Here is a 27,058-nt window from a genome sequence, read left to right as displayed (position 1 = left end):
AAGGGAAGTCAACGCAGCTTTACTTTATTCACTAAGCTAAGCAAAAATTCCCTTGCAAAGTGAACACTCTCTACACCTTTATTAAATCAACCCTTATGTTTAACTAAATGTCAGTTACAGTAAATGAATTCAGCTTTGGCTAACAAATTCAGCCAAACCTAGAAGACACTGTGATATACAGGTTTTGAGCAGCTAGATAAACTTTAACAGCAACATTTGTGTCTGCAATACAACGTGCCTTTGCACCACCCTTAGTAATTTTAGTGTAAAACAAACTACACAGCATGTCCCCAGCTGTAAAAATTATCTGGGACATGTGCAAGAACTAGGCCAGGCATGTTTGAGAGTTTATTCTGAACTGTCTGCAAGAGCTTGTAAAAATATGATTTACTTCATGGAACAGTTCAGACTGATAGACGGGTTCCCAGTCACAAGATAAGCATTTACATAGGAACGTCCAGCCAGTTTTCATTTGTGGCTGTTGAAGTGCGTGCCAAGGAGATGGTAGACTGGCACATTCTTCAGTTTGGCACTTCCGGGATATCATGTGTGCACTGCAGTAGACCAGGAAGAGAGTGTACAGTGTAAGCATTAAGGCATGTCCCATTAACACTCTCATAAAACATTCAGTCACTGGAATTTTAATAGTGAGGGCAGTGAGTGATACAAATAATGGTTGATTCACATTCATCCGGTAGTTTGTCCAAGCACTATCTAAACCACAAAGCAGAGAGAGAGGACATCAAAGCACCATGGACGGTAAGTTAGTTGATTATTTTCTGACTTTGATATTTTTTTTTTTAAAACCATGTTACAAATATTAATTTAATATTTTATGGTAATATAAAGCCAAAGACAGATTATGGATTTTAAAAAAATATGGTTTTTGTACTGCTTTATTGAAGCAAAGTTTCAGCTTCTAATTGAGTGTCTTCTTGTTACTGAACCCACAGTGTAAATACAATATATGATAGTATTTAGTTAACAGCCATACAAAATAAAATGCAATACATAGTATTACAATAAAGCAGTACAAAACACAATACAAACCTTAATATAAACATTCAGTAAAGCAATACACTTTGTACAGTGATTCCAAGGAATTGGTCATATTTTAGGTGAAATTACGTTTAGTTATTAAAGTATGCAAAGCCAAAATGTTTCATTTTTGGTAAAATTTTGCAGTGTGGAAGGAATAGAATCTCAGGTCTGATTTTTATTGCTGTCTGGGTCTCCACTAGGGATATTCATTTTCACCGTTGAACCTGGTGACCATGTCTTTGAAAGTAATTGGAAGTCCAATAATTTGAAGTTGTCACAGGTACAGGAGGTGCCCAAAGGGCAAACCCGTTAAAGGGGCCATTTATCTCCTCTTACCTTCTGCTGTGTTCCTGGGACAGGAAGTGAAGGGGCAAAAAAATCTGACATAGGCCCTTAACCATTCACTACTCTATACAAAATTTATTTATTTTTTTTTCATTTTACATACACTGTAACTGGTAAAAGAATCCCTCTAACTACAAAGAGGACATTTGCACTACAGGTATACGGGAAGCTTTGGTAAAGCTGTAAGAAAACTTTAAATATTTTCATCTTTATTTTATTTTTAATCTATGAATTGCCCCAGTGTGTTGAACTATTTATAAAAACCACTGCTGTGCTCTATAAAATTGAAAAAATTATTTCAAATGAATGAAACAGAGTATATATTATTTGTATGTGGCCATATTGAATGTAATGCTTCGGGCCAGCACCATCCCCACTTACAAACGCTTCTTTATTATGGATCTTTAAAATACATTTTAACAAAATAATATTTTAAGCTTTTGCAATGTCTCCAAGCATATACAGCTTAAAAAGAGAGCATTAAACTTTGAAATGTTGCATAAGTCAATTTTTTAAAGAGTTTGTAGTATGAATTTTAAAGAACATTAATAAAGAAGTGCTTTTTTGTATTCATTGTGCTGGTCTGAAGTATTGTAAAATGAAGGCCACCCATCAAGTGTCGATGTGGTTGTTGGACCATAGCAGATCCTGCAACTGCTTTAATCCTGTTGCATAATATATTCCAAATTTAAAGTGGAATTATATGTGTGCATGTGTGTTGTTGGGGGTAGGGAGGGGGGGGGGGGGCTGTGTGAGCATTTGCCATAATGTGCACGTAATGGAGGGACTTATCTCCTATATTGCCCTCATCCAGAACCAAACATATTCTCAGCCATTGAGCAGCCACTGATGATGGTTTTGCTGTGCATATGTTTGCTATAGAAAAAGAAGTGGAGCTTGTTGGCAGAAGAGACTTACAAAGTCTCTTCTACAAAAAAAAGCTCTGCCAATAAGCATATTTATTTTTTAACTTTAATTTCACTTACATAAAGTTACATTGAATGTAGAATATTCACAGTGTAGAATTGAGTAAGATGACCTAAAGCTAAAATTTCCCAAAAATGGTATGAAAATGACTATACTTAGCATCTATATAATTATACACAGAAATAACATGTCTCTAAACCCAAAAACAAAGATGTTATATATGTCACAGCTTACCTGTCCTAAGATGGGGTGGCTGCATTTTTTTTTTTCAGACTTTTTACCTTTATTTTCACTTGGTGATGCTGCCAGTGGCACATTTGGAAATGTGCTACCGCTACCGAACATCCATCCATTCTGATAATTTCAAAAACATAAGAATTTCAGTTGAAAAATCTCATAGGGTACCCAGCATAAATGGCGATGGGGAATAATGGGCATCATAATATTTGCCCATCCACTTTTAGACTGTGCACTGCTAGGACCCACCAAGACCTTTTTTGGCCAAAATTCAGAGCAAGAATGTTGGAAACTTTTCCAACAATTAGCTGACGATAACAAACTCAACCAATCTTTGGAAGTGCTTGTTTTTCATGACTGTTGGAATAAATGCTCAGTTTGGTCATATTACTTGTGAATATTGGCCCACATATGTACTACCTGAAATGTGTATTCTATATGAAAGAGATAGAAAGGAACTGTAGAAGTGTTTGTAGAAGCAAAGAGTAGCCAAAAATGAGGCTCGGATTTTAACTGATTGCCATATGCATCATTTCCACATTTCCACTTTTTTCAATCCATTATTTGGGGGGAGGATACATTTGATAACAAATACAAAACATGGGATATATTTAGGTGGAAAATTCAGTCAGCTAATAATCTGAGTATACACAGATATCAGCGTTCCTATGCAATACTCAGGCCATTAGACATACATTACATGTGTCTGATTAGTCACAATAATTATCTGCTGGTAATATAATTACCATACATTGTATTCTTATATTCTTAGCAAAACAGAAAACGGTTCATGAAAACAGAACTTCTTAACTCCATGTTCCTTTCTTTTTTGTGACAATAGTACCTTAGCTAGTGATCTTAATCCCAAAGTACTAGGCCATGTAGGGCCAAAAGTAAAGGAAATCCTGACCATAAAAAATTCTGTTCAGCAGTCTATCGAAACCATGTGTTTCTTGTTTTGGTTGTTTCCTCCAGCTTGTTTTGATGGAACCCCTGTTATGTTTTTATTGCTGTGTCCTTGCTGTAAGATTCACTCTGTTTTTCATGGTGTTTTTCCTGATAACCATTGTCATTGGGATAAAAAGTGATGGAAAAATTATCATTTGACAGTTGTCACTAAAGCAGAAAATTAGATTCCAATGGTTCTTGTAACAGATGTCTAAGAAAGGGATTTCTCTTAACTTTAGATATGCAATCACTTCCTGTTGTGGCTTAGGAAGTATAATGTAAATCCTCCCAACAGATCAACATCATGCAAACCAACACACACAGCCACCAAACAACAGAGTTCTTTCCCTGCTCTACCCAAAATTTAAAAAGGTTTTGACTTTCGATATACTTTAAAGTAAAACTATAGGCAAAACTTTTTTTTTTTTCATTTTGGATAGAGCAAAGGACTGTTATAACCCGTCAATTTTTTTTTCCTAATCTGTTTTCTATTTTGGAGATTTCCCTTCACTTCCTGTCCCATAGGCAAAAAGGAAGTGAGTGTAAATTCCTGCAAATAGGGAATCCCTTGGGGCTAAAACAGAAAGTGAGAGGAAATCCATCCAAAGTGAGTGAATTCCTGGTTGCCACCAGGATCACCAGAACTAGTGTCCCCAATGGAAGATTTCTTCTCTATTATAGCTCTGGGGACAACCCCAAATTTGGAGTTTTCTTTTACTTTCACTTTCAGTGATAATGGTCACCAGGACAAATAGAGAAGGTTAATCTCCCTAACAGGGCACAGACAACAATAAAGACCTGATAAGTGTTCTAACCCCTCTTCACTGTATCCAAAACTTAAAAAGAAAATGTTCTGCCTTTAGTTATACTTTAAAGTAGAACATCAGTCAAACCTTTCAAGGGGGGGGGGGGGGTCTGGCTGATGTCCCCTCACTTCCATTTTTTAGGCAGAAATAAGAGGACATCTACGCAAAGTGAGGGTAAAATCTACCTATGACAATTTTTAGCTGGACTTCTACTTTAAAATGTATGTAAGCCCACAATCTATTTTCAGTGTGTTTGGAATCACTATGTACAGTTTTCTTACCTGGAGATTCAGGTCTATCTAGTCGACAGCCCAGTTGCCTACTGAAAGAGCACATGTGGCAGGTTGATAATGCTCCTGCTAATTGCAAGGCAGTGGCTTAGCGTTGTCACCCTGCAACACAAACTGCTGTTACTGGCAGGATCTCCAGATAAGAAACAACAGATTCACAAAAAGCAAACATCAGCCTTTGCATGAACCCAGTATGAAATGTATAGAATTATGGATATTTTATTGCTGTATTTTACAACAAAAGGATGATTTACTAAGAAAAATGTTTTATATAAACTAGCAAACAGCCAATGTTTCTTGAAACATCCACTAGCAAATGCCAGTCATTTACTCCTAATTTGAGTGTTGGAAATTAATAATTTGGCCCAGGGGGACGCTTAGACTTTGGTGAATCACCCTTTTAATTTGACTTGTAACCACAATTTGGAAATCTGCTTTACAGTAACCTTTTTCCCAAGCCAGCGGTTACCTAGTACATTTTATGTTGTGGTTTTCAAGGAATGAAGAACTGTAAAAATAGAAAGAGTAGATCAATATATCTCAACCAGGTATCCTTCAGGAGTTTATAAGAGTTTCCTAAGCAGTGACAAGTGATGGATTAAAGACCTATCTGATGGTGTATGCATAATTATGGGGAAAATGTCTCGCTGCAGAATTAGTGGTATGACACCAGTGAAGCATCTAATTTTTCAGATAAAAAAACCACTGACCATCAATGATCACCAGTCTTCCTACCATTATCAGCCAGTATTAGTGGGCCCTCCTTGCACTGGCCACCAGTGTAGAGTAGGCCCTTACCCTACTGATTGAGGGGGCAGTTCTCTACTGACCCCCAATATAAGTAGGGCCCTTCTCCTCTAACATCCGATGTAATAGGGCACTTCTCCACTGACTTTCAAAGTAAGGAAGGCTGTTATATTTATGTATATCATGATTATTACTGAAAATACTTTATAGTATATAGCCATGGTGTTATTAAATATGATCTGGATTTAGGTGTCAAATACTCTCTTTACAACCTACTGATCATGCTAGTGTACTTTGAACTGTAGATATAATAATTTTAGTGGGGGGGTTCTCTGACACATAAAAATTATTTTAAGGGTCCTTTGATGGATCTATAGTGTATGGTTAGCTTAAGGTAAATTTTCACTTTACACTGCTTAAAAACTGACTGGAAATACCCACTGCTACGAGATATCCAGTGGCCCACACCTTACACCAACAAGCAAAAAAATCCTATCCCTATTGGGTGTGATCCACTTTTACTATTTGCACCCAATGCCAATGGATCTAGTGTGATTTTTCCCACTTATTTCAGTTATATGATATTGGAAAAATCCTTGAAATGCCAGTAATGTGCTGGAACTGGTTACACTATAATTGCAAGGCTGTAACATTTCCAATAAAAACAGCATCAGTAATTTGTATATAGATTGTAGAATTCAGCAGAATGGCAATAAACAGGATGGCACATAACACAAGATTTATATGATTACCTAATTTGTAAGATTTCAACTATAAAAATTCCTGCTAAAATAATCTGAGCAACATGAATGATCGAACATAAAATTATAGGGCACATAATGATTAAAATATTTGGAGGCAGTGCAAGCAAACCTGGCAATTATGTAAAAGAAGTCCATGTGGTAACCATTTGGATGTTAGTTAGACATGTATAGTAGCAGGATTTTTATGATATGGTTTCACAATGATTTGATGTTTTAATTGGAGCACTGGATTTATTGTGATTACGCATACAAGTTTCTACACGTTTTTTGTGTGCGTATTCTGGTAACTGTGTTAATAATCTGTTAGTACGAGTTAATATCTGTAATGATAGAATTCAGCATATGAATTCCTTTTTTATTTCACATGCCTTTATTTATATCAGACCCCACCTTTGCATGCATTGGGACAAACCCAATTTCACTATTGGAAGAGCTTACAATGATCAGTTTTTATATAGGAATCCAAACTTGAATATGTAACCAGAATTTAGTGCCACTTTGAAGCAGCCTTTCTCAACTTTTTTACCCTCAAGGAACCTTTGAAAACAAATTTAGGTTTAAGGGAATGTCTATTTAAACCAATTTATAAGGAGACAGTAGCAAATATGTCCCATACATTCATGGACAGTGGGAAAAATTACCTTCTTATAGTGGTAGTCAGAAAGCCACCCCCTCCAGACAACTAAAATGATCATTGGTGTCATGCCACTGGCTCTTTCAAGTGGCATTAGCCTCAGAACTATCTAGGCACCATAAAATGAGAGGTGAATCAAGGAATCTCTAGCAACTTCTGAAGAAACCCTAGGGTTCCACAGAATTCTGGTTGAGATTAACTGCTTTGAAATTTAGTAATCCATACCAACCAATCAAGTTTCTCCCTTTATCAGTATAGGGCAGCCAGAACAGAAAAGATTAATGCTGATTGGTTGCTATATTCTCTATTCACATTATTCTTATGTAATAAGCCTCTTTCTAAGAACATCTGCAATTAATTTAGCATGTGAAGGCTCCAAAACCTGTGACATAACCAAGGCCAGCATGATAACACTGTCACGCTGCACAATGGCGTCACTGTGTACTCACGGGATTGAAAGTATTTTTGTTCATGCAGTGTGTATAGGTACTGCTATTTACCTAATCTGCTAGTGAATTCCACCAGCCACATGTAAATAGACAATGTTTTCGTTGTGATAAAACTTCCCTTTTAAGTGAGTGTGCTTGTACACCTTGTCTCTGCCATGTGTTCAGCAGGCCTGGCTGATCGAACTCATCCAAAAATATTATTCTTGTGACATCAGCAAGATCCTTAATAATAGTTTTCCACTAAGAGGGATGACTTGGGCATGCACATACAGTCACAATAAAATGAGACAGATTAACATCTGAGTAATTTAACATTATGAGCGCGGGACGATTGGTACAGGATATTCACCCACATCATTATATACATTCAAGTTTGATAGTTGATGTAAACATATGTTCATGATCCAACGGCATTCCTCACATCACACAGGAGTTCAAAGTGACCTGTCATCTTCCCAGATGAAAGAAGCAGTAAAACCTATTTTAGGAAAAAGCTGTATCTTGCTGTGTCAATCACCGTGGAATAATGGACGTTTAATCACAGGTGGAGAGTAGAACTACTCAGTTTGGTTGGACAGCCTAAACCAATCATGAAATTCACGAAAGAGTCAGATGGACCCCTCCCCAATAATTATATACTGATTACATTGTAAAAGACATGTTTCTGCTGCAAATGGACCTGTCACTTTTTTAATGTACACAATGCTGTGTTGCCCACAAGTCCTACTTCTTATGCCGCGTACACACGATCGGATTTTCCGACAACAAATGTTGGATGTGAGCTTGTTGGCGGAAAGTCCGACCGTATGTATGCTCCATTGAACATTTGTTGTCGGACTTTCCGCCAACAAATGTTGGCTAGCAGGTTCTCAAATTTTCCGCCAACAAATTTTTGTTGTTGGACTTTCCAATTGTGTGTACGCAAGTCCGTCGTACAAAAGTTCACGCATGCTCAGAAGCAGTCAGTCTTGTATACTAGCGCTCGTAATGGAGAATTAACATTCGTGACTTGGCAAATTATGAAATCTTCAAATGCAGTGCACAATTCTCTTCTTCTTTAATGGGATAATAATGAAGCTGCTTTGCTGGTGATACTGATGGAGTTATTGCAAACAAGGTTTCAAAGGCTTTTTTTTCTCTAGTGATATCAAGAATAATATTATTATGTTTTATTTATTTATTTTTGGGCAAGTTACCACAACACCATTATCCCGTAGTTTTTAAGATCAAAGATACAACTATGTTTGTGTCTCTGTTAATTTTACATTGTATTTTATAAAATGTAACTGCCTACTCCCAAACTGTCATGTGAAGTAAAAAACATAGCCAAGTATTATTCTCCACAATTTTTTTATTGTGCATTATTAAAAAAAAAAATTAGACCTGCATCCAAAAATATAGAAAATATACCAAATCAATTCATTATTATTCAACCCAAAAAATAATGTCAAAGCAATAACTCCAAAGCCAATAATAAATAACACGTTATCTCCTCTGATTCCGCAACATGTCTGGTTGGTGAACGGCCATTCAGAAATTAACTGAAAAGCGATAAATGAAAAACGCAAAAAGAAAAGCGCGAATCAACACTCACCAAACTTCTACTAACACGAAATTAGCAGAAGGAGCCCAAAGGGTGGCGCTAAAGAGCTTAAAAACCACGTAGTACGTCTAGTACGTCACTACGTTCGTAATTGTTGGCCAACATTTGTGTGACCGTGTGTATGCAAGACAAGTTGGAGCCAACACACTTCGGACAAAAGTTCACGGTTTTGTTGTTGGAAAGTCCGATTGTGTGTACGGGGCATAAGACCCCATACACACTATACAACTTTTGTTGTCTGATTTACCAAAACCATGTAGTGCAGGCATGTCCAAAGTCCGGCCCGCGTTCCGGTTTGATGTGGCCTCCACTTGGAATTTACACATCTATCCATCTGTGGCCCCCAAGCTCGACCGTGTTATGTTTTGTCAGCTTCCTTGCGGGTTCGGGCACATGGACTTCTGAATATGCCCATGGACTTCTGAATACGCCCATGGACTTCTGAACACGCCCAGCCACACACCCCCTAACAATGAGCGTTGTGCTCGGGGATTTATTCAGCTAAAGAAAATAGATGTATCCACAGCAAAAAAAACATACCACAGGTATGGGGGGGCCACAGATGGATATACTTGGGGGGCCACAGATGGATATATATGTAAATTCCAAGTGGGGGCCACATCAAACCGGAACACTGTTCCTTTCAGCCAATGAGAGGCACTGGTGGATTAGGCCAGCTGAAGGAAAGATTATCATTTAAAAAAAATAACAGAAAACACCTGAGCTCATCCTTACAGTGAGAGGTGCTGGTGGATTTGGCTGGCTAAAGAAAAGATTATTATTTTAAAAAATAACGCTCAAGCTCATCCTTACCCCGAGAGGTGCTTGGGGATTGGTCAGAGGCTAAAGAAGATATATATATATATATATATATATATATATATATATATATAATTTTTTTTTTTTTTTTACATGACACGCCTGAGCTCATCGTTGCCCTGAGAAGAGAAGATATATATATCATCATATATTGTCATCAGTGTTATGAAATGAATAGTATTCCGTTTGCAATAAATTTTGCATAAAATATTTAATTTGCATTTAATGTTAATGGTTCCGAAAAAGTCAGTCAAAATGGTCTGCCCTCACGCATGTTCACTTCAAATCTGGCCCTCTTTGAAAAAAGTTTGGACACCCCTGATGTAGTGCAAGGGCCTGCCTGATTGCATACAAATTGAAGCTCTTAAGGTTTGACCTCAAATTATATGGTTTTGATAAATCTGAAGGAAAAAATCTACAGAAAATTGTATAGTGTGTATTCAGCTTTATTTGGGTGCTGCCCCTGTCAAACAATTTAGACCAGTGCACAAATCAAGGTCCATAAAGACATAGATGAATGAGTTTGGGGTGGAAGAACTTGACTGACCTGCACAGAGTCCTGACCTCTACCCGATAGAACACCATTGGGATGAATTCGAGAGGAGACTGTGAGCCAGGCCTTCTCATCCAACATCAGTGTCTGACCTCATGCGCTTCTGGAAGAATGGTCAAACATTCCCATAGACATACTCCTAAACCTTGTGGACAGCCTTCCCAGAAGAGTTGAAGTTGTAATAGCTGCAAAGGGTGGGCCAACTTAATATTGAACCCTACAGACTAAGACTGGGATGCCATTAAAGTTCATGTGCGTGTAAAGGCAGGCGTCCCAATACTTTTGGTAATATATATAGTATATATATATATATATATATATATATATATATATATATATATATATATACACACACAGTATCTTACAAAAGTGAGTACACCCGTCACATTTTTGTAAATATTTTATAATATCTTTTCATGTGACAACACTGAAGAAATGACACTTTGCTACAATGTAAAGTAGTGAGTGTACAGCCTGTATAACAGTGTAAATTTGCTGTCCCCTCAAAATAACTCAACACACAGCCATTAATGTCTAAACTTCTGGCAACAAAAGTGAGTACACCCCTAAGTGAAAATGTCCAAATTGGGCCCAATTAGCCATTTTCCCTCCCCGGTGTCATGTGACTAGTTAGTGTTACAAGGTCTCAGGTGTGAATGGGGAGCAGGTGTGTTAAATTTGGGCTTGTAGCAAAGTGTCATTTCTTCAGTGTTGTCACATGAAAAGATATAATAAAATATTTACGATAATGTGAGGGGTGTACTCACTTTTGTGAGATACTGTATATATATATATATATACTGTATATATATATATATATATATATATATATATATATATATATATATATATATATAAGATTGTGGTGATGAAACTCAAGCAACAGGTGCATTTACAATGAGTTGCGCCAGTCCAAACTGTAATTTTAGGGCGTGGCAGCCTACTGTTATTGAATACATGAAAAGTTCACTTGTACATCAGTTGCCCACGCAGGTTTTTTTTCCACATAACATGCATGAACAAAAATACTGAGTGGCCTGGCTCACGTGTTGCAGCACTGCTGCTCCTCTTATCGGTCCTTTTGACTGTGTCATTCAGCTCTCCTGGAACACTTGGCTCTCTAGCCTTCAGTTGTAGTTGCATGGCCCACCTCTGGCCTAAGGATTGGGGTTGTCCCGGCACCCCTGATAGAAGCTGACCTGACTCCTGGAACCGAGACCTGCTGTCTCCTGGCTTGTGGCTCAGTCCTCTGACCCCTCGATGAGACTTCTGTCTCCTGGCTTCTGGTTGGGGTCCCCTGACCCCGGGGGGAGACCTTTCGTCTCCCACACTAGGAGGGGTCTCCAAACTGGAAGCTGTCTCCGAAACTGGAGCTCTGAGCAATTCTCAAACCCCAGTATATAATGAACCTGCATACCTGTGTAGTCAGTCAGGTTACAGACATCTAGCAAAACCCAAACACAGGAGAAAGCCAAAAACACAGCTTTGTCCACTCAGAAATTATAGTTCTGAACCACACATTAACCCTTAATATGAATCTTGTGTCACATTTTCCTATATACTAATGCCCCGTACACACGGTCGGACATTGATCGGACATTCCGACAACAAAATCCTAGGATTTTTTCCGACGGATGTTGGCTCAAACTTGTCTTGCATACACACGGTCACACAAAGTTGTCGGAAAATCCGATCATTCTGAACGCGGTGACGTAAAACACGTACGTTGCGACTATAAACGGGGCAGTAGCCAATAGCTTTCATCTCTATTTATTCTGAGCATGCGTGGCACTTTGTGCTTCGGATTTGTGTACACACGATCGGAAATTCCGACAACGGATTTTGTTGTCGGAAAATTTTATAGCCTGCTCTCAAACGTTGTGTGTCAGAAAATCCGATGGAAAATGTGTGATGGAGCCTACACACGGTCGGAATTTCCGACAACAAGGTCCTATCACACATTTTCCGTCGGAAAATCCGACCGTACGGGGCATTACAGTGACAGAACGTCCCTCTGTCACTATATATATATCTCTATATATATATATATCTCTATATCTCTCTCTCTCTCTCTCTCTATATATATATAGATATATCTATATATATAGATATATATATATAGATATATCTATATATATATATATAGATCTATCTATATATTCATATAGATAGATATATATATATATAGAGAGATATATCTATATATATATTAACTTTTACTTCACTTTAAGGGGGTGGTACATATGTTATATTTACTTACACAATAATCATTGGACCATACTATTTATTTATTTGCTCTATTGGTTGATCTAGATGGACTTATTTTAACCCAATTATGTAAATATGTAATTTCCTTTTATGCCCTTTCCTGCTTTAAATTGACTTCTTTCTTATTCCTGCAGAATCCAATAAAAAGGCCCACCATACGGATATGTTTAACAGCTCTGAACTGATACTGCGTAGAGGGCAATCCTGTCGATTAACTCTGGAATTCAACAAACCACTACGTGACTGGCAGAGCATAGTGTTTGTTGCACGCACAGGTATCTTTCATCTGGCATTTCCTGTCATTGGTGCTATGATTGCTCTAATCTATAGATTAGGGTTGGAGTTCTTCTGGTGCTGTTCAGGTTGATGGGAAGACATTCTAGAAGGACCACACTTCACAGTTTTGTTTTACAAATTCTGAACTGAGAAACTGGATACTTTCTTGTTGTAATTGTAGGTTGTTTGTCATTGGCATCAGAAGAAGGCAAAGGCATCAAGGTCCCTGAATACACATTAGAAAAAAACACATTTGCATCTATAATGTGAAAGTGGAAACTCCTGCGCTGTCGGGGGGGCCTACGCTAAAAGGACACTGCTGCAACACCTAAGTACTGATCCAAAGCAGGACAAATGAGACAAAAGTGGGGGAAGATGGTAGTTGCGCTATGATGAAGGGGGGGGGGGGGCTACAAAGATGACTAAAGTGGCAAAGTGAACTGAAAAAGAAACGGGCCAAAGCATGAATGGATCCTACATGCTAAAAGAACATGGTAAGGATGCAGTGCAGTGCAACGTAGCTGATCAACATGACTATAATGTTACAGGCAGACAAAGCCTAATATATAAAGGTAATTGTGAAACAGTGACTGCTTGAATATAGCAAAGCAAAACTGCATATACTAACACAAATAGGATAAATAATGACACAATGCAAAAAAATATATAATGCAAGAAAAATACATGTGGGCTAGTGCCCCATTAGCAAAAACGTGCCAAATCCTGGTGGACTACAAGTGACAAATCCCTAGAACAAATATGAATATTAGTTCTATCATCCAGTCCAAAAACAAAAACTCGTGATGAGAAACACAAAACAATTCCAATCGTGAAGGGAAGGGGGATCTTCAGTGAGGACACCTCCGTGTTTGCAAGCTTCTTACCTTACAGCTGTAAGGTGTACAGCCTGTGTTGCAAATGACCCGCAGGTGTAGACGTTCCGTATATAAGGTAGTGACAATGATGAACATGCCAAGCGAAATATAATGAATAAAAAATATACAGCATGTAAAATAACTCTGCGATGACCACAGTGGAGGGGGGGGGGGGCAAGACACACATGGGGGGAGGTTGCACTCACTTTCATGAAGTGAGTGTGGGCATCAATCCACGAGCGCCAAGCTCGTATGCCTCCAGGGGTATCACCAATCTGGAATCTGTCTCCGTGCCTGGAAACTGGAATTTGTCCCCGTGCCTCTCTCCTCAGTGTTCGTCAGGTAGAGTAGTGATGTACAGTGTGAGGGGGAAAGAGATGCACATAGCGTGATCCCATATAAAAGGTATATTTATTTGATAAAACAAGTCCAATCAACTTACATTTAAAACAATGCTGCAGTGTGTAGTAACTACGAGCGCCGAGCTCGTCTCCTGTTGTTTGTCTGTGGCAGCGTCCCATGCTCCAATCCTAATGCATATCGTCACGTCACGTGACTTCTTCAGAGGATGAGAAGAACTAGAACTAATATTCATGTTTGTCCTAGGGATTTGTCACTTGTAGTCCACCAGGATTTGGCACGTTTTTGCTAATGGGGCACTAGCCCACATGTATTTTTCTTGCATTATATATTTTTTTGCATTGTGTCATTATTTATCCTATTTGTGTTGGTATATGCAGTTTTGCTTTGCTATATTCAAGCAGTCACTGTTTCACAATTACCTTTATATATTAGGCTTTGTCTGCCTGTAACATTATAGTCATGTTGATCAGCTACCTTGCACTGCACTGCATCTATAGCTTTACAAAAGAAAACCCCCAAAACACACACCTGAGGACATTTTGACCAAAATCGCCTCAGATCCAATATGGACACCAACTTTGAACGTAGCTAAATAACATCATGCATGAGATGGTTGTCCTATCTCCACTACACCTGATTAAATAATAGCCTTCATATAAACAATAAAATCATATTAAAAACAAAATACACCCCCCCCCCAAGGGACTGGATAACTGTGCACTTGAACTTTAATATAGTATAAAGAATAGTCCACTCTGTTATGTAAGCATCAAAAATGATCAACATGATGCTGAAGAGTGGTAAACATGCCTGCACTGTTGCAAAACCATCATATATTATAAATATGAAACACAACAATATATACACTGTATCTGCAAAACCATCAGAGGTGTGCAATTATCCAGGACATCTCATCTAACAGGAGCAACTATTATGTTAAAAATGACCAAATAGGCATCCATATCATGAGCAAATTAATACAATGGCTGTCCAGTAGTATTGCACAGCAGGGGTTATGCTCTTGGGAGGCATTAAAATGTCTTGGTGGGTGGATCTTAGTCTGAAGGAGTTGGTGATCCTAGGTTACATTTACATGTAGACTGCTCCAGGTGTCAGCCAAATTTGATGCTGATCCTCCATGATTGCAAGAATTGAAATCTAATAAATGAAAGTGGTGGGCCATGTAAAGTAAGGCTGTGGAGGTGATTACTATATGATGCCGAACAGGAAAGAAGGCAACTTGCAATGGAAAAGCTCACAGTGTGCAGTGAAATCAGAGTAAGCACTTTCAGTACAGGCGAGGATCATGTACAAATTTGCAAGACTGATGGTAATTGGTGTTGGAATTCAACTCTAACAAAAAATGTTGTACCATCCATCCAACCATCAATCATTTTGATTGTTGTTATTTGGAAGACCATATGAAGGAAAAGTAGTGATGAAAGAAGCACTTTTATTTATGCGTTTTTCTAATCATCTTTGCATATTATTTCTTCATGGGTTGTTTAACCGGGGATGTAGCAGGACAGAGTCCTTTACCCTACATACTTTGTACTAAACCTTGTGTCTCTCTCTCTCTCTCATCTCGGAAAATTTGAGGATATGAAATAGGCACTTTGGTATACCAGTATTTTCCACTGAATAACTGATGCAAAAATGATAATGACAATATACAGTTTTGAATGAATACTTTACTTGTGCTTTTTACATCTATCCTGGTATTAGTAATGAGACTGGTTTTAGGGGCTTTAATTGAAGGTATGACCTGGTAAGGTCAGTTGTTCCATCCCTCAGGACTTTAATTGAAATTGTGGCCCAGTAAGGTCACAAATTTCCATCCCTGTATTAATCAAAAGGAGAAGGGGGACAAGAGGGTGGTACTTTAAATGAATCTCTTGGTTGCAAAGAGGTAATTGGTGAACATGTTGGGATTTGAATGGTTGCCATGGAGTACAAACAGAAATATATAAAGACATAATAAAATATTGCATGGTTAATGCAGTACATCTTGGTTACAACATGAGTATCATGAAAAACAATGGCAAGCAAACAATCCTCCAAAATGCACCAGAATAAATTGAGTAAAAGCATAATACATGATAGTGCCTGCAAAGCCTCCGGTCTCTCGGATCAATGAATGAAAATTGACAAATGGCTAATAGAACAATGTAAATATTGATAGGTGGCAATATGAATGGCAGCTCAATGCGTTTCGTGGCTAGAAGGCCACTCGTCAGGAGCCAGCACTTGATATATCTAGAGGTAAAAAATGATAATATAAATTTAGATGGTATGATAATTGCACATACGAACGGGGGGTAAAGGTAATACCCCCGTATCGATTGCAAGTTAACTTGCTTGAGTTCATATGATGGTGGTGTGGTGCTGAGCCTCACGTGCCATCCGACTGTTGTCCCCACCGGGAGCCACGACGAGCTATATAGCGGGGGCACCCCAGGGGCCCCAACCAGGCCGGGCATGGGACCGAGGTGACTTGTGTGAGAGTGATAAAGAGGGTGAACCGAGGTTCACAGTAGGGAGTGTCACTCCCTACTGTGAACCTCGGTTCACCCTCTTTATCACTCTCACACAGGTCACCTCGGTCCCATGCCCGGCCTGGTTGGGGCCCCTGGGGTGCCCCCGCTGTATAGCTCGCCGCGGCTCCCGGTGGGGAGCAAGTTAACTTGCAATCGACCTGGGGTATTACCTTTACCCCCCGTTCGTATGTGCAATTATTATACCATCTAAATTTATATTATAATTTTTTACCTCTAGATATATCAAGTGATGGCTCCTGATGAGTGGCCTTCTAGCCACGAAACGCGTTGAGCTGCCATTCATATTGCCACCTATCAATATTTACATTGTTCTATTAGCCATTTGTCAATTTTCATTCATTGATCCGAGAGACCCGAGGCTTTGCAGGCACTTTCATGTATTATGCTTTTATTCAATTTATTCTGGTGCATTTTGGAGGATTGTTTGCTTGCCATTGTTTTTCATGATACTCATGTTGTAACCAAGATGTACTGCATTAACCATGCAATATTTTATTATGTCTTTATATATTTCTGTTTGTACTCCATGGCAACCATTAAAATCCCAACATGTTCACCAATTACCTCTTTGCAACCACGAGATTCATTTAAAGTCCCACCCTCTTGTCCCCCTTCTCCTACATCTAGCCCGGTAAAATATACTTATGTTTCCCTCTCAGATTGCATACTAATGCATTTTTTTTGTCTTTTGTGTGTCCTTGAAAGGTCCACCAAACTCAGGATATGCCAACACAAATGTGGAGTTTCCTCTGTCCAGCTCATGGAGCAGTGGCATGTGGAGTGCAGTGCTAGAGTCCAGCCCTGGCAATTCCCTGAAGATAATCATGTCTAGTCCTGCCACAGCGGTCATAGGGAGATATGACCTCAGTGTTCGGATTTCTGTGATGGGTCAAACAGTTACATATTCCCTTGGCAAATTCATTCTGCTTTTCAACCCCTGGTGTCTAGGTAAGGCCTAACTGACTGAAGCACTGACAAAAATCTGTTTACTATAAAGCAATTTAAATTTTCAACAATTAATGTGAACATTGATATACTCATCTGAGGCAGAGTTAGGAGACATCAGTATTACTGACCATAGACAGTTTTTTTTACAAGGATCTTTACATCTATGAGTCTCATGTGATTAACAATGAGTATTTCAAAGCAATGACAATCCTTTGCAGCAGTCAGAAAACTCTAACAGACAATTTTCACTGGCTGTAAATTTGGGGACACTGAAATACTTTGTTAAAGCTAAACTCTAGTCAATGAAAATGATGACCTCACTGGTTCCCTGTTTACTCCACCAGAAAAAAGAATATTCTACTCACACTGTGCTGTTTTGATATATAGAATATTTTTGGCCCAGTCACGTCATCAGTGTGTCTCTTCAACTCTGCCACCCGCTGTGGCTGGTGGAAGGGGCTGGCAGAGTTACAGGTGTCAGTCATGATAAGGAGGCATTCCTAGCATGCAGATCGCCAATGGTTACACCCAATCAGGAGGACAAGCCTGGATAATGCTGGTCATCATCCACTGATACAGCGGTTATAGGGAAGTGGGCAGCTTTTAATGTACACTATGAGCTTTTTAGAGTGTGCAAGATACAAGGGTAAAGCAAAGGTACATTGGCCACAGATTTTAGTTCTGAGCTTCAAAGAAGGAATGAGTTATAAAAATGAATATTTAAAATACATCACCTTTAAGATTCATATACAATTTCTTTGTATTGCATAGAATTTTTTTTTTTAGAGGGGGAGATTTAAACTTCTTACATCCCAAGTCAAACTACTGTCTTGACTCTCTACTTCCCTATTGTAGTCAACTAACTAGCCATAGTACACTGTCAAGATTAAAGCATATATGAAATCAAGAAAATAAATAATTTGGCAAATAATTGAATATATTAGAAAGTAACATATAAAAGATACTGTATAAAGTGTGTAAAACTGCCTATCAAGGCATGTATGTATGTATTCTGTAAATGAAATATGGGAAAGAAAATCTAGGTTTAATAATAAATAATAATATTGGCAAGTACCAATCTGCCCTTTTTCTAGCATGATAGAAGGCAAACGTAAAGCCCAACATAAATCACATAAATATATGTAGTTAGATAGATTTCGTACCAACAATTTTCAGGATTCAGGATTAAAAAAAGTGTGAGACTTCAACTGGGCTCTAAATACATATATTGTATGCTTAGCTAAATATAACTTTCCTAGATATGTTCCATAACTAAGCTTTCAATGAAGATTATGTCTTAACTTCTTCTCTATAGACGATGATGTGTACATGGCCAATGAAGAAGAAAGGCAAGAATATATCCTAAATGACCATGGTGTCCTTTTCATGGGAAATGAGAAACATGTAACAGGGATAGGATGGAACTATGGTCAGGTAAATTCATAAGACATTCAGATATATAAAGCAGAGTGTATTTCACCAATGTCATATTTATTTACGATTTAATATCCAGTCCTTTTAAATGTGTCTGTCAACAACCAATTATAAATATACGCCAGGAAACAGAAAATTCACTAATTTTAGGCTCATACTGTCAAGGTTGATATTATGTAGCCAATAAAGGAGCGAATACACATGATGGTAATATGAGGCAGAACTAAAGCTGACCATAGATGAGTTGAAAATCGTTCGGTTCAGAGGGGAGCGGAAGATTTTCTATCCATCTATGGCTGTTCCCATTCCCGAAAAGTCAATCCAATAATTGGCTTCTCTTGAATGGGAATGTTGGAAAATGTTCACTTGATCTGCTAATCAGAGTATTCTGACAGCTGAGGAGTCCCCCCTATTTTGACTCCTCCGTGGAGTCAAAATACAATAGCATAGTGTGGAGGATTCCCTCATCCACCTCACTTGTGTTGATGGGGGAATCCTTTTGTTTTGTTTTTTTTTTGATCAGCCCACCAGCTGATCAAAAAAAAAGATGGATCTATGGCCAGCTTTAGTTACCCTATCTGCTCACAAACTAGACTGCAAGTCTACCATGAGTTCTGAAATCAGACCATGCACAATTAATTTGACATAACTTGTTGTTGAAAATGGGCTACCCAGACTTTTCTTGATTTGGTCAAGCAAATGCAGTCAGTGCTCTGAAAAGGGGTGGTGGTGAATATCTCAGTGAAGTAATGGAAGGCAGTATGGACCTCATGTACCTTATTAGTCTTTTTCATAAACTCTATAGCATCTTCTTCTACATCCGTTTATAGTATTATATTTAATGTTTGTGTCCAGCTTACATGGCTTTTATCTGTTATGTTTGACTTGTCTAGTTTGAAAATAATATTCTGAATATCTGCTTGGACATCTTGGATAGAAGTCTGAACTATCAGAAAGACCCAGCTCTAGATTGCTCCCAGAGGTACAGTCCCATCTATGTGGGAAGAGTCATCAGTGCAATGGTAAGAATGGATCATTTTGTGTGCAGAGATCCTTGGAATACAGTGAAGCTGATTTATAAAGATTGAAGAGCATTACAATCTCAGTGTTGTCCTTTTATCAGATTACCTAAAGTAGAGAGGACATCTGATATCTCCATAAGCACAGGAAACATAGGTCTTACCATATCAGCACTAAGTACTGTTGGGATTTGTACAAAATCATAAATCAGGTTTAGCTCTGAGTCTAAAATTTGAATCTCGTTATGAGAAAATAACACATCCACGCACAATACACTTTTCAGTTGGTTTCAATCACTTATAACTAATTTTTATTCTGAAAAAAATGAATAATGGGTTTAAGCAAGCTATCATAAACCTTTGATATCATATTGCTTTGATTTTTTTAGAGAGCAAAATTTGGTTAAATGTACGGTATCTAAGATTGTTTGAAAATTGTTGCGTCTGTTCAAAATTATTATCTGACCATATACTCTGGCAATTCAATTTTTTTTTTTTTTTTTTGCAATTTAACTGCTATCGACAATTACGAATTGCTATTACGAAAATGGCCTGATGTATCAGGAGAACTTACCACCAAGAGTTTGAACATGAAAATCATAAAAATATTGGAGGAGAAGGTTACCTTAAATCCCTTAATTGAGTTGCAGTCAAAGAAGGTATACTAGTAGACAAAATTGCTAGAAAGATGGCCAAGAGTATGGTCAACTGACACCATTATTATTGTTGATCCACTATGCCCAATATGTGAAGAAGCCCAATAGCCTTCAACGGCTCAGAGCTCTCGTTGGTTTACTAACACCTTCTGCACCACCATTAGTTTTGTTAATGCTTGTACTAAGCATTTATTACATATACTACATGGAACTTCTTTACTTGGCCAGAAAGAACAGTTAAAGTGATTGTAAATGATCACATTGTAAAACAACCCATTTAGTTTAAAAAAGAAATTAAAGTTAAAACATTTTTCTATATATATAAAAAACATTATAAATACCTTTTTGATGACATTCTCTCTGTTCTCAGCTGTGTAAGAGCTGGGGGAGGAGAAGCAGCAGTGCACTGACCTTCCCAGTGAATGGCTGTGCAGCGGAGGCGTGTCAGGACAAATCTGATCATTGGAGGAGAGTAAACTGAGTTCCCAGCATAGCTAGAGAACTGACCACACTGTGCTCTCATGCCTAGTGTGGTCAGATTTTAATAGCAAAGCAGAGGGACTGGCAGGAACACCAGGGATTTCACATAAGGTAAACAATCCAAAGAGAACAGGAGACTTTCTCATACAAGTACATGGTACAGCAGTCACATATCAAGAATATGAAGTGTTGGGGTAACAAACTCTTTAAAGGATCACCAAGGTGATGCTATGGGACTGAGAATTTTTAACAGTTTCTGTAGACACAATTGGATCCCTCACCTTGATTATATCCATTATGCAATGAAGTAGAAAACAATAGTAACAAAATTCTGTTTGTGGTTGAAGGTCAACAGCAATGATGACTTTGGTGTGCTTGAAGGGAAGTGGGAAAAAGACTTTTCAGATGGGGCTGACCCAAACAGCTGGAATGGAAGCGTGGAAATTCTTTGGAAATGGAAAAATGACGAATACAAACCAGTAAAGTATGGCCAGTGCTGGGTCTTTGCAGCTGTAATGTGTACAGGTGAGGTGTACATTTTCTTGCTATTGTGCAACATGCCCATAGTTATATTTTGTGTGCAGTTCGGAATTGTTCCTTTTATGTGCAAAAGCCAAGCGGCCATGCCGATGTAGGGAATAGTGACAGTGTCTCTGCCTTTATACTCACCTCACCTGCACTTCCTCACTGCTCCTTGTTGCACTACAACCAGAAGGAATACCTGGCAATTACAGGTATGGAGGTGCATGGGATCTGCTTCCCCTTGGTAGTGCCTGGGCCTAGCAGCCAATCGCTCAAACACTGTCACATGGCCAAGGCAATGAACGCCTTCCTCTCGGGGGTCGCTGACACAGTCAATTTCAGTGCCGGCTGCAGAGGAGAGGAAAGCTAAGGTAGGTGGCAGAAAGTGATCTCCTTAGCATTCTACTTTTCTTTTCACTGCTCAGGCACAGGATAGGGAAGGGACATGAACTAAGTGAGTGTTACTTAAAGTGATACTTCACCCAGAAGGGGAAGTTACGCTTTAAGTCATCTTTCCCCCCTCCTCTACCATATTTGACATATCATTTTTTTTTGGAGGGAGAGCAGGTATCCAGTTTTGACAGGTACCTGCTCCCACTTCTGCTCGGATCGCCTAGGCGATACAAAAAGAAGTTCTCCAACCCCCCCTTCCCGCAGTCTTCTAGGTCACGTCACAGGTCCCAGAAGACTGCGGGACCATTCACAAAGTGCAGCATGGCTCTCACATGCACAGCGGGCAGCCAGCTGTGAAGCTGAGAGCAGCACAGTCGGCTGCCCACAGTTAGGATGCCGGCACCGGGAACCAGAAGACTAGTGAATAGCCCGGGAGACAACAGCGCTGGATCCCTGGATGGTTAGGTATCCTTTTATTAAAAGTCAGCAGCTACAGGATTTGTAGCTGCTGACTTTTTTTTTTTTTAACTGCTTTAACTGCAGCACAGAAAAGTTAGGTTCCTTGCCCTGCCAGGCATGACTGCTGTGTGACAGGGCTATGTAAATTTCAGAGCTGGAGAAACAGAAATACAAATACTTTCATGGATAAAGCAGCTGTTTCGTCAGTGTATTTCAATGTTTGCATGGCATTCACCTTATATGTATCTGAAAAAATCTTAAAATATGAAATTATTAATTGTAACAAGGGTTCTTGCTTCCCAAAACTGGTGCTGGAGTTTGGAAATGAGATGCAGGAATATGCTATAATTTATGTAGGAATATACCTACTAATCACGCGATTATGACTCATAATTACTACTGTGAAAACCATTTACATACCTGAAGTATGCTGCCAGGCCCCACAGGGTGTCTGCTGCGACTAGCATATATTAAAGATATAAAGTTTCTTTTTTTTTGATGATTATAACATAAAATAATAAATCCCTGGATGCCAAGATGTGTAATTCAAATACTGCACCTAAGAGGCAGAATCGGCTAGTGTTTTGATCTTGGCTGTAACAGAACCATACATAAACTAAAACAGCAATTATAGGGGGTTTCAGGTTCAAAATGAAACTTTATTTATAAAAAAAAAAAAAGTCTCTCCAGATCAGATGCACATATTGCAAACAGGAACAAATTTCTTTACATACATTATATTACCAAAAGTATTGGGACACCTGCCTTTACATGCACATAAACTTTAATGGCATCCTAGTCTTAGTCCATAGGGTTCAATATTGAGTTGGCCCATCACAGCTATAACAGCTTCAGCTCTTCTAGGAAGGCTGTCCACAAGGTTTAGGAATGTGTCTATTGGAATGTTTAACCACTCTTCCAGAAGCGCATTTGTGAGGTCTGTTATGGAAATGATTAAGAGCTCAAATCGAGCCCAAGGTTATCTGCTGCTGTCTCTAATTGGAAAGTGTGGATATGCATGCATATAAAAGTAAACACTCTGAGACACGCTCAGCTCCGTTACTTTTTACACTTCTAATTTATTCAAGGCGGTGCTAATGTTTTATACACAAAAATACGTCATTGCTATGTTAGTCTAATAGGTACATCTCATTGGTTAAGATAGAAAAGAAGATGGAGAATCTTCATAATGAGGTTTGGCTGTCCTTGGTTTTATCTTCAGTTCCGCGTTCTTCTGATGTGTGGGATGTAGGGGGTACCCGCCATTTTGAGAAAAATATAGAAACAGAGCAAATCTGTATACTTATATAATGAGTAAGGAGAAAAATATGTATGCACATAAGAAAATAGACATTTTCAGATTATTATTATTATTTACATTACATTCCTTCACAGTCAGGCATTGATGTGGACGAGAAGGCCTGGCTCACAGTCTCCACTTTAATTCATCCCAAATGTGTTCTATCAGGTTGAGGTCAGGACTCTGTACAGGCCAGTTCCTCCACCCCAAACTCACTCATCTATGTCTTTATGGAACTTGCTTTGTGCACTGCTCCAACTCATTTGGTGGAGGGGGGATTATGGTGTGGGGTTGTTTTTCAGGGGTTGGGCTTGGCCTCTTAATTCCGGTGAAGGGAAGTCCTAAGGCGTCAGCATACCAAGACATTTTGGATAATTTAATGCTCCCAACTTTGTGGGAAGAGTTTGGGGATGGCCCCTTCCTGTTCCAACATGACTGCGCACCAGTGCACAAAGCAACGTCCATAAAGACATGGATGAGCAAGTTTGGGGTGGAGGAACTTGACTGGCCTGCACACAGTCCTGACCTCAACCCGATAGAAAACCTTTGGGATGAATTAGAGCAGAGACTATGAGCCAGGCCTTCTTGTCCACATAGGTGCCTGACCTCACAAATGCACTTCTGGAAGAATGGTCAAACATTCCCATAGACACACTCCTATGGAAAGGGTGGGCCAACTCAATATTGAACCCTGTTGGCTAAGGCTGGGATGCCAATAAAGTTCATGTGCGTGTAAAGGCAGGTGTCCCAATAGTTTTGGTTGAAACAGGCCATTCCTTGAACTCCTGTACACTGGACAAAGAAACAGTGTACCTGCCATAATCACATTATCACTCTCAACTTTGTAATAATTTGCTTACAAAGGCAACCAGATGAACAGAAAAATTGAATCTGAGAGTATTCTCTGCAAAAAAAGTATGCTCCCAGTGTTGGCTTCACAGAAGCAAATTGTTATTTTGACAGTACTTGAAAATCATAGCTGGCTGATGGTTGAAATAAAATGGTAATTACATTTTAAAATAGGTATATTACAAATAAATGAATAATTAAAAAAATATATTATTACAATGCAGCTTAACAGTCCTTAGATGTGGTGGCTGCTTTAGTTTTATTGTTCAGGCTTTTTTTCTTTATTTTGTGACAAGACTTACTCGCTGTATTGTATTATAAAGGAGCAATGTTGTCACCCAAAGCTGCTATCTTGATTTGCACTGCAAACACCTCCCCCTTTTCTCATCTCCATTACATGGGGAAGGGAATATTTGGTATTTTGCAGAAGATAAATAACATTGTTTGAGATTTCAGTTCAGTGCAGAAACATGTGCAAGGACATTGGATTTCTAGCAGGATCAACAGGTCATTTTCTTTACTTGCTGTAATTGTTCTTAGTTTTTGGCAGACAGGATCGGATCTGTTGGCGCCACTCCATAGAAGAAACTGGATGATCCGATCAGGTCCGCCTAAAAAACTGACAGGCAGACCTGATTGGACTGTCTATGTGAAAGAGGCCTTAAGAACAATGGCAGCTGGTGCTGTATATTTTTTGGGGGGGCGGCAAACAAGACACCCTGTTGCCACTCCAGAATCCGGAAAACAGGCTTTGTCATATCCAAAATGACAGCAGCAACAAAAAGGAGAGGCCTCGGGAGGTACTGACACTGCTTCCCCACTCTCCTCTCTCCGCACTTGCTCCCGCTCAATTGATCGGGCTCCCCGCTCTCCGCACCAGCTCCCGCTCGTCCGCTCCATCTCTTCCTTCCAGTTACAGGCGTTGCTTCTCCTCCCGGCCGAACAGCAGGTGGGTCCTGAGACCCATCCTAAGACTCCCTGGCCAATCGGGTCTCAGGAACCGCTTCCTGATTGGCTGGGAGGAGAATCAGGAAGACCTTAGGGAATATTAATTTGCTGATGTCAGACAACTGGGCGGGCTCGGGGCACAGTGCTCTGCGCCCCAAGCCCACCTTTTTTTTAAGCCAATTAGAGCCTCAGGCTCTAATCATGTGTTAAAAAAAAAAACCCCATTGGAATCCATGCGTCCGACACCCTGCATGTAGATTAGGGGCTGGACACATGGATTAGGGGAGCGGCGCCCCTAATGGACGGACCGCCACTGTTTAAGAAGTATCTGCAAAGGAAAGAGTGTCCTCACAGTCTTGTTTGGTGTCCTGGAATATGCCACAGCTCCCTAAACCCCACCTAAGCTAATCTGCAATAAACTTTTAAAACGCCAATCCCTAGTTTTATGAGCAAGAAGACTGAAAATTTCTGTTTGTCTGGCTCCCGCTATACAAAGGGAAAAGAACCTGGGACACAACTCAGTGGCCCTTGCGGAGGTAGTGCTACAATTATATCATAGTATATATTTTTTTTGTTGTTGGGTTTGGATACACTTTAAAGTCAACCTGTCAAAATAACTTTTTAGCCAAGAAGAAAAAGGGAGTGACAGGTTTTGCATCCAAGTCAATAAATGTTATGCTGAATCTAATATACTTTATAACTAAGAAGGTAAACATACAGGGGGTCCCCGGGTTACGAACAAGATAGGGACTGTAGGTTTGTTCTTAAGTCGAATTTGTTTGTAAGTCGGAACAGTACCTTTTTTTCAGTGCAAATCCAGTCTTTTATTTATTTTTGTATAATTTTCTTATTTTTAATATTATTTTTCTTATTCTTTACTTTTTTAATGACTTCTTTTTTATTTTATTAATTTAATTATTACTGTATTTCTTATTTTTTTTAATTACATATCAATTTTTTTTTCATTTAAACTTTATTGCTATCACACAGGAGAAAACAATTCCCTGTGTGATAGCAATTGGAGGTGACAGGTTCTCTTTTTTGACCCTGTCACCTCCAAAACAGGAGTCCCAGCACTGTGCTAGATTTCCACAGCACAGCACAGCTCTCCCCTCTTACAGTTTACATGGCAGCAGGGACAGGAGACACCAGAGAGAGGGGAGCCGATGTGTTGATGTGTGATGGCACAGCAGGGAGATGGATGGATGGAGACAGCAGCAGTGTCTGTGATCCGAGTACGGGCAGGCCGGCCGGCCGCCTGGCCGGCCGCAGTGCACCTCGGCGGGGCAGCGGCACAGGAAAGACCGGGGATCCTGGAGGCTTCACTAGGCCGCGGCCACGACGGGCAGTTTTAGCGGCCTGGCAGGCCACCGGACCTTACTAGGCCTGTGGATGGGCAGGCCAGGAACGGAGGAACGGCTCAGTCAAGCAAGGAGAGGAAGATTCGGCCGGCAGTGACGTCATTCGGGCCCCGTTCGTAAGTAGGAGTTGTTCGCAACTCGGATGTTCGTAAGTCGGGGACCCCCTGTAATGCACTAATGCGCTTT

General features: G+C 39.4%; 1 protein-coding gene across 1 annotated transcript in view; it reads left to right on the top strand.

Moving 5' to 3' along the window:
• Positions 1-429: 429 nt before the first annotated feature.
• The window catches only part of LOC141113285 (protein-glutamine gamma-glutamyltransferase E-like), a 54,680-nt gene continuing 28,051 nt past the window's right edge, over positions 430-27,058 (top strand). The window contains exons 1-6 of the mRNA XM_073606318.1: positions 430-759; positions 12,566-12,706; positions 17,209-17,451; positions 18,767-18,885; positions 19,779-19,907; positions 21,388-21,565. Of these exons, the coding sequence (XP_073462419.1) occupies positions 753-759; positions 12,566-12,706; positions 17,209-17,451; positions 18,767-18,885; positions 19,779-19,907; positions 21,388-21,565 (817 nt within the window). The 5' untranslated portion in view covers positions 430-752. The remainder of the gene's footprint in view (positions 760-12,565; positions 12,707-17,208; positions 17,452-18,766; positions 18,886-19,778; positions 19,908-21,387; positions 21,566-27,058) is intronic.

The sequence above is a fragment of the Aquarana catesbeiana genome, linkage group LG12, assembly GCF_042186555.1.
Source record: "Aquarana catesbeiana isolate 2022-GZ linkage group LG12, ASM4218655v1, whole genome shotgun sequence".
In the NCBI taxonomy this organism is placed as follows: domain Eukaryota; kingdom Metazoa; phylum Chordata; class Amphibia; order Anura; family Ranidae; genus Aquarana; species Aquarana catesbeiana.
The sequence above is the reverse complement of the archived record's forward strand: the minus strand, read 5'-3'. Positions and strand labels throughout refer to the sequence as shown.